At 36.7% G+C, this 13366-nt stretch overlaps 1 protein-coding gene and 1 long non-coding RNA gene across 7 annotated transcripts; one reads left to right on the top strand and one right to left on the bottom strand.

Moving 5' to 3' along the window:
- Window positions 1-1169: 1169 nt before the first annotated feature.
- On the bottom strand, window positions 1170-1924 carry LOC114535688. The gene is made up of 2 exons (XR_003688349.1): window positions 1717-1924; window positions 1170-1455 (listed from the first exon to the last, which is right to left on the bottom strand). It is a non-coding gene; the product is annotated as an uncharacterized LOC114535688 (long non-coding RNA).
- Window positions 1925-3754: 1830 nt separating this feature from the next.
- Window positions 3755-11676, top strand: LOC114535687 (unconventional myosin-VI-like). Of its 6 annotated transcripts, none has more exons than XR_003688346.1 (11): window positions 3755-3858; window positions 4642-4750; window positions 4841-4928; window positions 5043-5090; window positions 6350-6845; window positions 6909-7731; window positions 7864-7921; window positions 8063-8558; window positions 8846-8934; window positions 9018-9161; window positions 10411-10498. XR_003688346.1 is itself a non-coding variant. In XM_028556986.1 (10 exons), the coding sequence occupies exons 7-10, from the start codon at window positions 8533-8535 to the stop codon at window positions 11445-11447; spliced, it is 624 nt and encodes a 207-aa protein (XP_028412787.1). In that variant the 5' UTR covers window positions 3755-3858; window positions 4642-4928; window positions 5043-5090; window positions 6350-6845; window positions 6909-7731; window positions 7869-7921; window positions 8063-8532; the 3' UTR covers window positions 11448-11676. The 6 variants fall into 6 exon arrangements, 2 of the variants coding, with proteins under 2 accessions (XP_028412787.1, XP_028412786.1); XR_003688347.1 differs by having other exon boundaries at window positions 4831-4928; XR_003688348.1 differs by having other exon boundaries at window positions 4642-4928; window positions 8851-8934.
- The last annotated feature ends 1690 nt before the right edge of the window (window positions 11677-13366 follow it).

Genomic DNA, 13366 nt, shown 5'->3' with positions numbered 1-13366 from the left:
GACGGATCGCTGCAGGATCAGATGTTGAAAAATCAGATGTTGCAGGATCAGATGTTGAAAAATCAGATGTTGCAGGATCAGATGTTGAAGGATCGTCGCAGGATAAGACGGATCGTCGCAGGATCAGATGTTGAAGAATCAGATGTAGAAAGAACGTCACAGGAACAGATGTTGAAGAATCAGATGTGAAAGGATCAGATGTTGAAGGATCGTCACAGGATCAGATGTTGAAGAATCAGATGTAGAAGGAACGTCACAGGAACAGATGTTGAAGAATCAGATGTGAAAGGATCAGATGTTGAAGGATCAGATGCTGAAGGATCGTCACAGGATCAGATGTTGAAGAATCTGATGTTGAAGGATCGTCACAGGAACAGATGTTGAAGAATCAGATGTGAAAGGATCAGATGTTGAAGGATCAGATGTTGAAGGATTGTCACAGGATCAGATGTTGAAGAATCTGATGTTGAAGGATCGTCACAGGATCAGATGTTGAAGGATCAGATGTTGAAGGATCGTCGCAGGATCAGATGTTGAAAGATCGTCGCAGGATCAGATGTTGGACGATGAGACGGATGTACAAGTAGAAGCTGGTTGAGGTATTATTACATATCATAGGTAGAGTAATGCATGATTAATGTAGTGCATGGCTTATTCCTGCTGCTGGTCTAACCTACTATATTCACACATCAAGTGACATTTTCACCCTTTCGACAATGCATGATAACAGCAAATTTCTCACAGCTCGTATGAGGGTGTTTTTGAGTTTTCTCGAGGAAAAGTTTTGTCACTTGTAGGCCGTAGGATGAGCATCCAAAAGATGCAATTCCGTTGCACCCCTCGTGAAACTACATAATTTTCACATGAATCAATAGATAAAAACTTACTTTATCAGAATCCGTCGCTCCCCAAGTGAAACAGGTGCACAAATGGGAAAAAAATCCCTCCAAAGTTTGCTATATTCGCGCTTCGAAATATTCGAACCGCCATTGTTTTAGTAGCAAATACGCATGCGCTTGTCAGCCAAACTCGCACTGCGCACGCGCAGACAGGAAAAATGGATTTTCCCTGTGGGTTTTCCCCGATTTCCCATGTAAAAATAACAAAATAAAATCACGGAATAAAAATCAAACCTTGTAATATTAACGAATAAGTACACACACAATAAATATTGTTAAAACACATTGTACATTTTGCTTGCTCATATGCTAAATCACTTCAATTTATTGGCTATTGTTTCAAAATACCGTTTTAACGTATAATTCTACTTATTAACATCTTAATTCAATAAAAATTTGTGAGGTAAAAAACCCACCTGTATCAAACAGGACGGAGAATATATAAATATACATACAACTCACACAATCAAGAAACAGGTTAAATATTTCGCTTAAATATAGCCTTGGCCAAACGCATTATCCCATGCAAGAGTAGTTGGAACATCACTAACAAAGCCTGGAGGAATAGCAGAATCATTGGATGTATTCATCTGTGCAAGGGCAGTTTCATGGCACAATACAAATGAGTGTGACATGCAATGTCCAAAGCCACTCACTAGAGAAATTACTGAGGCTGAACCTGTCAGTTGTCTAAGTGCCATGGCAAGTGCTATGCTCTTGGGTGTAAGATTCCTTCCCCCAGATGCTAAATTCACAAGGTCTTGTACAATTGATGTTAGTTTGGAACTGTTCTTGCCCTCAATTGGCACATACTCACTTAAAGTTGGCTCTGAAGAGAATCCACAAGTCCAAGCCAATACATTAAAAAGTTCACATGGAACCACTTTTTGCACATTATCTATTGTCAAATCAGATGCCAATGGTGGCCAAGGAAGATTCAGTTTTGGTATATCTTGGACCTTTTGGCGAAGAATCAATGCAGCATTGTATAGAATTTGTAACTCATTGACTTAAGAATTTCCCTCAGTTTCTGTGTTGGAATTCAGATCATCATCATCAATGGTACCGGTATAGCTCTCTTCATCAAAGTCTTCATTGTTGTTTTCTGACTTGTTTGACATATGTTCCTCAACCAATTCGGAAGAATCCAAATTTTCCACATATACAATCTCACTAACATTTCTCATTTTCGGTACATAGAACACAAGTTGGGGATAGCTTTTCATCAGTCGTTGCTTGAGTTTAAAAGCTCTATATTTAGATGCATCCACATTCTCGGTGTCCTTAGCAATGATAACAAATTTCTCCAGCAATCTTTCATGTACCTTATTTGCTTATTTGCGATGACCTCAGTCTCGATTACTTTCTTACAGAAGACATCATAAGACTTCTCGTACACTGTAGATCTTTCAGTCTCCAATTGCTTCTTTGTCTCTCTGGTGAGAAAATTTGTATGATTGCAGTAGCAAACTTTGTGATAGCGGACTTCCAGTGCTACACAGTCTTCCCCCCGGATTTGCACGAGTATCCGTTCATCATTCTTTCTCTCGGCAGCTGTACGTAGAAGACCAGCATCAATTGTTTCTGCCAACATGAGTGGGGTTCTTCTTCTCTTCTTAGTCACCTGGTGTGAACAAAACTATTAAACTTAATATCTGCTAATAACACAGTTGGATGTTTGTAGCATTAGAAACTACTTTACCCTAAGACTATATAAACTTAATTGACCACAATTCAAGATATTTTAAAACCAAACTCGAGAATGCTGTGCTACTAGTGCACATTGCACCAGCTACTAGTGCACATTGCACTAGTATAATTCATAGATGGCAAACCTTCTTTTAATAAATCTTCTTTTATCTTCTTTTAATAATAAAAGAAGATTTTGATTTCGAAAGAAATTCTTCTTTTATCTTCTTTTATTTTCAAGGAATTTCTAATCCAAGAATATTGAAATTATATTTAAAAATTCAGTCAATTTAGCTGTATTTATTCAAAAATACTTTTTTTAAAACGCAGGAAATGCAGTCTTAGGCATAAATTCATGGTTTGCTACCAGACTTGATATTCAAATTTGTCCAAAATTTGTTACTATGGATAGTTAAATCTGGATTTATGAATACAATAAAAATCTTCTTTTATCTTCTTTTATCTTCTTTTAATGAATAAAAGAAAAAAGAAGATTTTGTTTTCAAAAAAATCTTCTTTTATCCATCTCTGGTATAATTATATCTATCAAAATGACCATACCTTGTCTAGTGAGAACTAAGAGGAATCTCTTCCACAAACAATACATATCTCTGGAAGTACATGCTCGTTTCTTTTAGGCAGGGTCTTATTAACGTCTGCGACTGATTGTCGTGTAATTTTTCGCCTTGGTTCCATTGGTTCCATTTTTACATGTAGTCCTTCGGTAGGAGTTACAGTTTCAGAGCTAGTGCCTTCTCCTTTTTCTTCCTTTCGCTGTTGTCTACGGATCTTCTCTTCATCACAAAATCTCTTCCAGCATTTCATATGATGGTACCATTCTAAGTTAATGCTGTCAGGGTTCTTCTCCATGTATGAATTGACAGATCCGTCATCGATGTTTTCGTAAGATTTCTTAGCTATTTCAGCTTGTTGACATTTAAGTTTGGCCCATTTGGACCTACACTCAAGAAATTTCTTAAGCCTTTGGCGTGTTACTTTGCAAAGTTGCTCCGTAACGCCATGAAAATGAATAAAACATGAGGATATTCGAGTGTTATAAATATCTTCAGCCATGATTATTTTGCATAACTCGAAGCATGTGCGTGCTTATGCGCGTGCGCAGTGCGAGTTTGGCTGACAAGCGCATGCGCATTTGCTACTAAAACAATGGCGATTTGAATATTTCGAAGCGCGAATATAGCAAACTTTGGAGGGATTGTTTTCCCAATTGTGCACCTGTTTCGCTTGGGGAGCGACGGATTCTGATAAAGTAAGTTTTTATCTATTGATTCATGTGAAAATTATGTAGTTTCACGAGGGGTGCAACGGAATCCGTTTTCTAAGCATCTTTTGAATGCTCATCCTACGGCCTATTGGTGTGAACGACTTAAGGTGGTCTTATTATACTCTTATACAAAGAAAGTTTTTCCTTTTCATTGCGAAAAATCAGAAACTTTTGATGCAAAAGAGATCTAACGTATCTTACAAAATATTGATGGCAAAAACATGCAATTGTTTTAAATATCTTTGCTTAGGAGGTGATCTAGATCTATTGCGATAGTTTTGAATAGTAAAAGTCTGGCGAGCCATAAACATTTTCTACCTAGCTATCTGACAAAAATCGTCACCATTTTACTGCAACTCAACGAATTTTTTTGGTTTCTATCCGAGAAAAATGTGTGTAATGACTTAAACATTATGGCGATTACGCAATCCTGGTGTGTGCAGGAACTTTTTCATGGGGGTACAAAGTTCCTGCACACACCAGGATGGCGTAGAATTAGAGTTCACTGAGAATGACGCGTGCGCTTCTGAACCAACCTCTCAACATGTCTTAATCTCTGTGTCTCCACCATCAGCGGTCTCAACCAACGTAAAAATTATCCAGCTGTCTAGTGTATATTGAGGTCGTTGGGCTTCACTGACCTATAAATGTGGGTGGGGGGCCAGTGGTGAGAGGCAGTCATGGGGGCAGTGAGGCTATTTCAGATCCGCCTGAGCACCAATTATTGCGAGGTTTATCAAGAATTTGCTTAAATTTGTTCTGTTTTAGGTTGCAAACACTACCAAACAGTGAAATAAAGATATGAAACATTATCCCACTCAAAAATAGGTTATAGTCCAGATGAAGAATCGAATTCACTGGTCCATAATAAATACAGGTCAGTGGTCTATTGCATTGTGGGCAATGTGGTGTTACCAAATTAGCCAATCACAAGCTGCAGTTTCGGTCATGTGACAGTTTTTGACAGATTGAGTGATTGACAGTCAGTTTTCAAGACCATGTGGACGCTGCGGTGGCAAGGAAATTCGCTCTTCGTTTCAAGAAAAGAAAACCAGGTGTGTATATCTCTGAATACTCTTCATAAAAAGAACGCAGATATTATTCAAACAATGTTTCAAATATTTAAATAGTTATTAAACACTTTTTTGTCTTTTACTGTTTCATTTTAGGCCGAAATCTGTCGACGAAAGCTGGATTCAATGGTCGTGAGTTTTACAGTATGTGTTAAATAGTCTCTTATCTGTTAGTTATTGAACTAAAACGTTTATCAGCCAGGCTAGAATGGTTCTGTCTTCAGTATTCGTATCAATAAGTGTCAATTATTAAGGCAATAAGTGTCAATTATTAAGTGCAGAAAATTAAGTCCAATTTTTCAGCGTATTTAAGCCGCTACTAGGCGCTGCCGTTTAGAGCATATTGCTTTGATTTTTTAAGTTTCCTTTGTTGTAAGCAAAGCTAGAATAGCTTAGCATAGTATTCGTAGTGATCCTACTAATTTGCAGAAGAATTAGGTCCAAATTTTAAGTGTTTTTAGCGAGTTTCCATGCATGTGCGTGTTTTTGCGACGCGGGTCCTTTTCAACTGCGGGTTTAACTTTTAGAACATATTGTTTAGTTTTTGAAGCTTTCTTACATCGTAAGCAAAAATATAGTAGTTTGCCTGAGTATTCGTATCAATTTGCAGAAGAATAAGGTATTTTTGGCGTATTGGTGCCGCCGTGCGGGGCTTCTTGCTGTTTAAATCTCGCTTCTCACCGTCTTTTTTTTAAATGAAGGTCTTGAAGCGCGCTGCATTTATAGCTATACGATAGATAATCGACGTTTGCTACTAATATAACTGCATTGAGAAATTGATATATTATGTTTATTCATTTAAATGCGTTTCTATTTGATCCCGTAAAAATGTGAGTTGATTCGCATGTGCTTTGTGCCATTTGCCAGTCATTCAGTAAAGGCAAATTAACTAGAATTTACTTGGTGTGTCAAAAGGTGAAAAATGGGCGTTTAAAAGCCCCAAATGACAGGTGCCTAGAAATCGTTTTTCACCCAGACAAACGTAAGAAACGATTCTACTTTTTCGCGACAATTTTTTTTGCAAACCAATCACATCACCAGTGTTTCCTCAACGCACCTTTAAAATGTCCTTAATTTTGCATTACGGAATATTCTTTCTATTTTATGTGAAAAGTAAAAACCTGATGTTATGTTTAGACTGATTTGTATTTCTGAAAACTAACATTTTCTCTACTTTGTGTTTTGAGTGGTATACCAAATCTATTTTCTGATTTGAAACGAATACAATAAACCAACATAGAAACACCTATTGTAGTATTCCTACTTGAAACTGGGAGTATTTATTAGAACACCCTAAATAATCCTGTATAAACATATACTACCATCAGAAGTATGGATTGATAGGTACGTAGATATTGTGCCTATACTGTACTTATTATCACTCTTTCATTTATTCATTTTAGTTGTAATGATGGAGAAATGTTACCATTTTTCATGCAAATACAAAATCTAAAATTAAATTCAAACCAGACATTTTATGAAATCAAAATCAAACCAGACATTTTATAATATACCCAGACATTTGAGGCTCCTCTGTTTTTGGATTGCATGCAGTTCAGATCCCAACCCTTGGTTATATCTTGCATGTTTTGTCAGGAGTAATGAGTAAGTATAAGTGATCAGCGGCCGGGGTCATTTATACTTTCTGTATGCTCGACTGACCTAGTCCGGCATAGGCAAAATATTGCTCTTGGAGCACACAAAAAAAGAGATGCATGTTGAGATATGATCTTAAAAAGGGGGTATAATGGTCGAGTGTTAAATGTCTGTCCCATTTTTGAATGAAGCATGTGTTAAATCTTGCTAAATTTGCATGTAATTTCGAAAATGCATGAAAATTTTGTATTCGCATGTACAATGAGCGTCGTGGTGAAGATGATGTTGGTGGAGCTCATGCAGGTAACATACCATAAGTGAGCTTGTTTCATATCATTTCAGATGTTAAGAAATGAATAATTTCAGATGATGATGGACCAGCTGACGATGACAGATGATGATGGACCACCCGATTACAGATGATGATGGACCACCTGATGACGATGATCAGCAGATGATGATGGACCGCCCGATGACAGATGATGGACCGCCCGATGACAGATGATGATGGGCCGCCCGAAGACAGAAGATGATGGGCTGAAGACAGGTTTGATGGGTGGTATTATTCAGTTTTCATACATTCTATCCTGTGCATGCTTGTTTTCCTGGTGGTCTGCTCTAAATGTGTAATACATTAAGTGAAATTCCCATTTTGACATTGATGATAAATAAAAATTCCGGATTGCATGCAGAACAATTAAATTAATGTATACAGCATGTTTGATTCTTTGAAAATGCATGTTTCTGTTTTATCACTTAATGTGTAATGCAATTGGTGAAATTAATGCATGATATTACTGAAGTGTCCAATGGTGCGGCTAAAAATGATGAAGCAAGAACTCAACTTGAAGAATGGAATTCGTACAAAGGTAACTGTGAACAAGAACCAGGTATGCATATGATTGTTTTTGTTTGTTGGCACATATACATAAGGCATTGGCATTAAAAATTTGCAACAAAATATTACAGTAATGCGCCACAAGATTGATTTCTGTAAGTGCATGTGCGAATGAAAATAGCTAAAATAATAGCATTATTTTAAAAAAGCGAATTATTTTCAAAGCTTTTTATGTATTAATGTCGTACCATACTTGATCACCTCTGGCAATATTTTACCGTGAATCTTTCCTGTTTTTTAGAAAGAAATCGAGGAACAATTAAGGAAAGAGGAAGAAGAGGCAAAATCTCGGTATGAACTTATTTTTGCTGCCATAAACATCTTTGCGAGGTTTTACAAAAAAATTCCCGAGTTCTTTTTATAGACTCACACGTAATGCTTTAAATCTGATATTTTTTTCAATGCAAAATTTTATTATTTCAGACAAGCTGCTCTTGAACAAGAGAGATTAGATCACGAACTGGCCTTGCGTTTGGCAAAGGTATTATATCTCAATATTTTTGCAATTTCTTTGGCGATTAATACTACTAAATGCTTCCGTTTAACTGTTCAACTGTGTGGAAGTTTATGTTCACTTTCTGCTAGACAGAATTAAGCCTATACTAATTTTTTCTCATTTTAGGAATCCAACTCGAACAGGGATTATTTTAAGGAAATTTTATCACTGCACAAAAGCGCAAAAAGGATAAAATTTGTATCATTTTCCCCACATTACAGAAAAACTTCTGACTGACCTACTTGTTCTGATTCTTCAACCCATGCATTACACTATATACATGCTATCAAATGAGCCAAAATCCCAGCTGAGCCTATATCACCATCCTCTATTTTTATAACATTAGCAATATTAAATATCAACACTTTCTCACATAGGCCTATTTTTTGCAAAATGTCAATGCATCTACATTACTTAGCACTCATCTTTAAAGAATTTTCTAACAAGCAACTATGAAATGTAATGTAATTTGTCGAAAAATACCACATTTATCACTGCACATATTCTCATTTATCACTGCACAAATCTCATTTATCACTGCACAAATTGGTTATCACTGCACACTAAAATAATCCCTGAACTCGAATGTAGAACCCATGGAGGAACAAAAAGCTATTAAAAGGTAAATATTATAATATTGTATAGCTCTATCAGTTCTAAACTGTTCTTCCTAGAGGTCCAGTAAGAATCATCTCTTATTGATGCAGTGTTACTACAGGAGGAAACCTAAAGTAAACTAACTTTATTTATACTGGATAGCTCTATCAGTTCTAAACTGTTCTTCATAGAGGTCCAGTAAGGATCATCTCTTATTGATCCAATGTTACTACAGGAAGAAACCTAAACATACTTTATTCTGATCAGCTATCACAAACAAGATACTAAAAAAATGAACTTGTTTCGCCACAGAGCAGCCTCCTTGAAAGATCCGAATAAGAAATATGACCTGAGTAAATGGAAATATGCTGAGTTAAGAGACGCCATCAACACCTCGTGCGGTATGTGTTGTTGTCATTACTTGGTTCCTGTGGAAAGTTTAGTTTTGAATACAAAATATGGACTTCTGTTTTTGTTTTTCTAGATGTCGAGTTATTAGAAGCTTGTAAACAAGAGTTCCATCGCCGTCTTAAGGTTTATCATCAGTGGAAAAATAAAAATAAGGCATCGAAGTCGACGGGTCAAAGTGCTGGTGATCAAAGAGCACCTCAAGAGGTCGTGGAAGAAGGTTGGCAAATAGTTAATATCAACATTATATGCTTTTATTTTAGCAAGTTCATTAATAAGTTCTGAACTGTTGTTACTACAGGAGTGTCGTAACTTGATGATTTAAATCGATGTAATTTTCTAGTAAAGTTTTTATTTTATGTTTCTACTCCTCGCTTACAATACTAATGTTATTTTCCCAAGCCTTATCTTAATCATATGCATGCGCTGTTCACGTGTCCGTCATTTCTAAATATACACACGTAAAAACGCACGAGTTGTAACAAGCCTGCAGCAAGCTTGTCGCAAGCTCGTTTCAACAAGCTTGTTGCAAGATTTATTCGCACCGCTTGTCCCAAGTTGTTGTGACGGACGTGTAGCAAGTTGTTGTCAGACTTGTAGCAAGTTTGTTGTGACAATGCTGTACCAAGGTTGTTGCCAACAAGCTTGCTACAAGTCTGACAACAACTTGCTACAAGCTTGTTGAACTTGAGCTGTTCCAAGCTTGTTATAACAAGGCCGTTACAAGCTTGTCGCGACAAGCTTGCTGCAAACATGGCCGCGCATTAAATCTCGCTTGAAAACACGCGTGTTTTCCCGGAGATTGTGAAACAAAGAACAAACAACACAAAGTTTGATGTAAAAATCATATTATTTTAAAAACAAATTCAAAGGTTAGCAATTAAATAGAAACTTCACATTTGAAGTACCAAGATTACTAAAGGCTCAGTACAAGAACATATGTATTTTCCTTTCTGAGTATATAGCCTAATAATCAGTTCGTAAGAAAAGTTTCTTTGCATTCATATGGTAAAAATTAACTGGTGCATGAATATTCTTGTATAATACCAGTATTTCAGTCACTTGTTGAATTGACTTCGTCGTCCCAAGAATCAACAGCTAGGCGCTAGCTGCACCTCATTCCTATAATTCACTTTGTTAATCCGCTGGATACTATACGACAAGGAGGAAACCTAAACTAAACTAACTTTATTTATACTGGATAGCTCTATCAGTTCTAAACTGTTCTTCCTAGAGGTCCAGTAAGAATCATCTCTTATTGATCCAGTGTTACTACAGGAGGAAACCTAAACTAAACTAACTTTATTTATACTGGATAGCTCTATCAGTTCTAAACTGTTCTTCCTAGAGGTCCAGTAAGGATCATCTCTTATTGATCCAATGTTACTACAGGAGGAAACCTAAACATACTTTATTCTGATCAGCTATCACAAACAAGATACTAAAAAAATGAACTTGTTTCGCCACAGAGCGGCTTCCTTGAAAGATCCGAATAAGAAATATGACCTGAGTAAATGGAAATATGCTGAGTTAAGAGACGCCATCAACACCTCGTGCGGTATGTGTTGTTGTCATTACTTGGTTCCTGTGGAAAGTTTAGTTTTGAATACAAAATATGGACTTCTGTTTTTGTTTTTCTAGATGTCGAGTTATTAGAAGCTTGTAAACAAGAGTTCCATCGCCGTCTTAAGGTTTATCATCAGTGGAAAAATAAAAATAAGGCATCGAAGTCGACGGGTCAAAGTGCTGGTGATCAAAGAGCACCTCAAGAGGTCGTGGAAGAAGGTTGGCAAATAGATAATATCAACATTATATGCTTTTATTTTAGCAAGTTCATTAATAAGTTCTGAACTGTTGTTACTACAGGAGGAAACCTAAACTAAACTAACTTTATTTATACTGGATAGCTCTATCAGTTCTAAACTGTTCTTCCTAGAGGTCCAGTAAGAATCATCTTTTATTGATCCAGTGTTACTACAGGAGGAAACCTAAACTAAACTAACTTTATTTATACTGGATAGCTCTATCAGTTCTAAACTGTTCTTCCTAGAGGTCCAGTAAGGATCATCTCTTACTAAATTAACTTTTTTCATACTGGATAGCTCTGTATCAGTTCTCAAACGTTTAATTTCTCGTTTTAGTTGCAAGTCATGCAAGCGTTAGTAAGCCAACTTACAGACTTCCCCCGCGTCGATCACAGCGATATTTCCGCGTTCCCTTTGTGAAGCCCGGTGACGAGTATCGTGACAACGACTTCAAGAAGCGCGGGTACTGGTTCGCCCATTTTGACGGGCAATGGATAGCCCGCCAGCTGGAGATACACCCGAGCGGAGTGAACGTTGTCCTGGTCGCGGGCACAGACGATCTTGATATGTACCAGCTGAGTCTGGATGAAACAGGTTTGACTCGCAAACGTGGCGCTGAAATAACAAAACGTGAATTTGAATTTAGTTGGCAGAAATGTGGCGGCAAATCAGATGCTTATAAACAACCGACTTTTGAATAAAATCACTTCACCTAGGATTTTTTTGAGTTCTCACCAAAATAGAACTTCATTTCTTTCCTAAATCTAATTTGGAGGAGATAGACTGGAAAGAACCTCACATAATATCTTCGCAAATCAATTTCCACAATAGAACACTGTTCGACAGTTTTGGAGCATGTTTTTACAATGATCTCGCAATATTATTGAACTTCAATTTTTTTTTCATTGCACCTACATGAGCATGCACTGCTGGTGAACTGCTCCAACACTTAATGGTCACTATAGATAACTTTTTCCAACACTAGATCACATTCGTAGATAGTCATTTTTAACCTATACGTTTATTTATTTCACTTTGTAATATTTATATACATAAAAATACTATGATGCAGTTAGGATAATTTTTTTCAACCGTCGTATTTTTTAATTTTGTGTTGTCTGTCTTTATTTGCCCGGTCTCTTAGCATAATTTGGTAAAGTGTGCTTGCATTGGGCGAACTGGAATGTGTTCTGTAATATGTGTGTCTTTACTCTTACATCTATCTTCAGCTTTATTGACATAATTGTTGTATTATTTTTTTTCAATATGAAATACTCTGCGTACAAGGTTATGAAAAGTTTCGAGCTCTGATTCTGCCTGCAATGGCCAATGATGATCATTTTTTACGTTAAGATAGCGTTAAAGAAGGTACCGAGAAAAAAGTTGTCACACAGGGTGTATAAAAAAACCCGCAACCACTTAATATTCATGATATCCTCTTTGGTCTACAACACAAAAGACGTTTGGCCCCTGGAATGCGAGAAAGGTTGTAATCATATTCTAGCGGCACAATCGTCGGTAAACAAAGTCGGGTGCGTAAACCAACGAGCTGAATTGAAAGTATTTAACGAGTAAAATGTTATTTACAATTTATTTGACAAGGTCGACAGTTAGCATTCAAGTTATCATGCACGACAATAAAAACTCGTTCGGTTGTTAGCTGCACCATTATTAGTTTAGCTGATTTGACTATTAGCAGTTGAACTGTACGATTAGAAGCCATTTTAAAATCCCAGGGGCATAAAATCTATTGAGCTTATGAACAATATGAATTGTAGAAAATAAGTGGTTGCGTTTTTTTTGAGACACCCTGTAGTTTTAGTTTGAAAAGATTAACGCGAAAAGAGAAGGCTTTTAAATCAAACTAAGAGTTATATCCATTAATCGCTTCACGGAGCGGAATTTTGCTAATCACTTACAACGGACAATAGAAATATGCAAAACATTTTTATTTAGCTAATTTATATCCATTCCGGGCGAATCTGCCATGAGTTAGTTGATTATCTATTGTTGTCAATGCTAAAATTGTCCGTTGGAATTTTCTTTGTCGTTGAAGTAATAAAAGGCGGTTGAATCTAGACGAAACTCAGTCTTTGCAGTCTCGAAAAGCAAGCATCAGTCGAAGAAGTTCAGGAAAAGTTGGAAGATTCTTGCTTACTAAGGTACATGGTGATAGTTGGTTGAACATCTTTTGGCTTGATCTTTGGCTTTGTAAACAAATTTACTGATCGCTGTGTTGATTTAAATAGCGTGGGAAGACGTGAGCGAATGGAATCATATTCTTGCCGATTTTTACTGCTTTATCTTGTATATTTCGATTGAAAATGTCCAATGCAAGTGAGCTGTTACTTTAATTTAGTTTTTCCTTGCCTATTTGATTTCAGAACGAACTACGGCGCCGAAAGATGGGAAAAGAGAAACGTAAAGGCTTGCTCGCAACGAATTAGGTATTGTTCTATTAATATATGTGTATTTTGCATTTGTGACTTGAAAAAAACACGTTTGTACTTTGTTTACGGACAGTCGGGGTGGACAAAACTAGAATAGTTTTGATATATAGAAATGAATTCGGACTTTATGACTGAAACTAACTTTCCAGGCTGGCCTATTCGTTTTTCGG

This window comes from Dendronephthya gigantea, unplaced genomic scaffold (assembly GCF_004324835.1).
Source record: "Dendronephthya gigantea isolate DGI-Jeju-01 unplaced genomic scaffold, DenGig_1.0 000122F, whole genome shotgun sequence".
Taxonomy (NCBI): domain Eukaryota; kingdom Metazoa; phylum Cnidaria; class Anthozoa; order Malacalcyonacea; family Nephtheidae; genus Dendronephthya; species Dendronephthya gigantea.
The sequence above is the reverse complement of the archived record's forward strand: the minus strand, read 5'-3'. Positions and strand labels throughout refer to the sequence as shown.

What these genes read in the sequence shown, in the direction of transcription:
- LOC114535687 (XM_028556986.1), top strand. Translation starts at nt 8,533, where the DNA reads ATGGAGGAACAAAAAGCTATTAAAAG. An exon ending in GAACAAAAAGCTATTAAAAG is followed by an intron (nt 8,559 to 8,845) that starts GTAAATATTATA and finishes GTTTCGCCACAG; the next exon opens with AGCAGCCTCCTTGAAAGATC. An exon ending in CGCCATCAACACCTCGTGCG is followed by an intron (nt 8,935 to 9,017) that starts GTATGTGTTGTT and finishes TTGTTTTTCTAG; the next exon opens with ATGTCGAGTTATTAGAAGCT.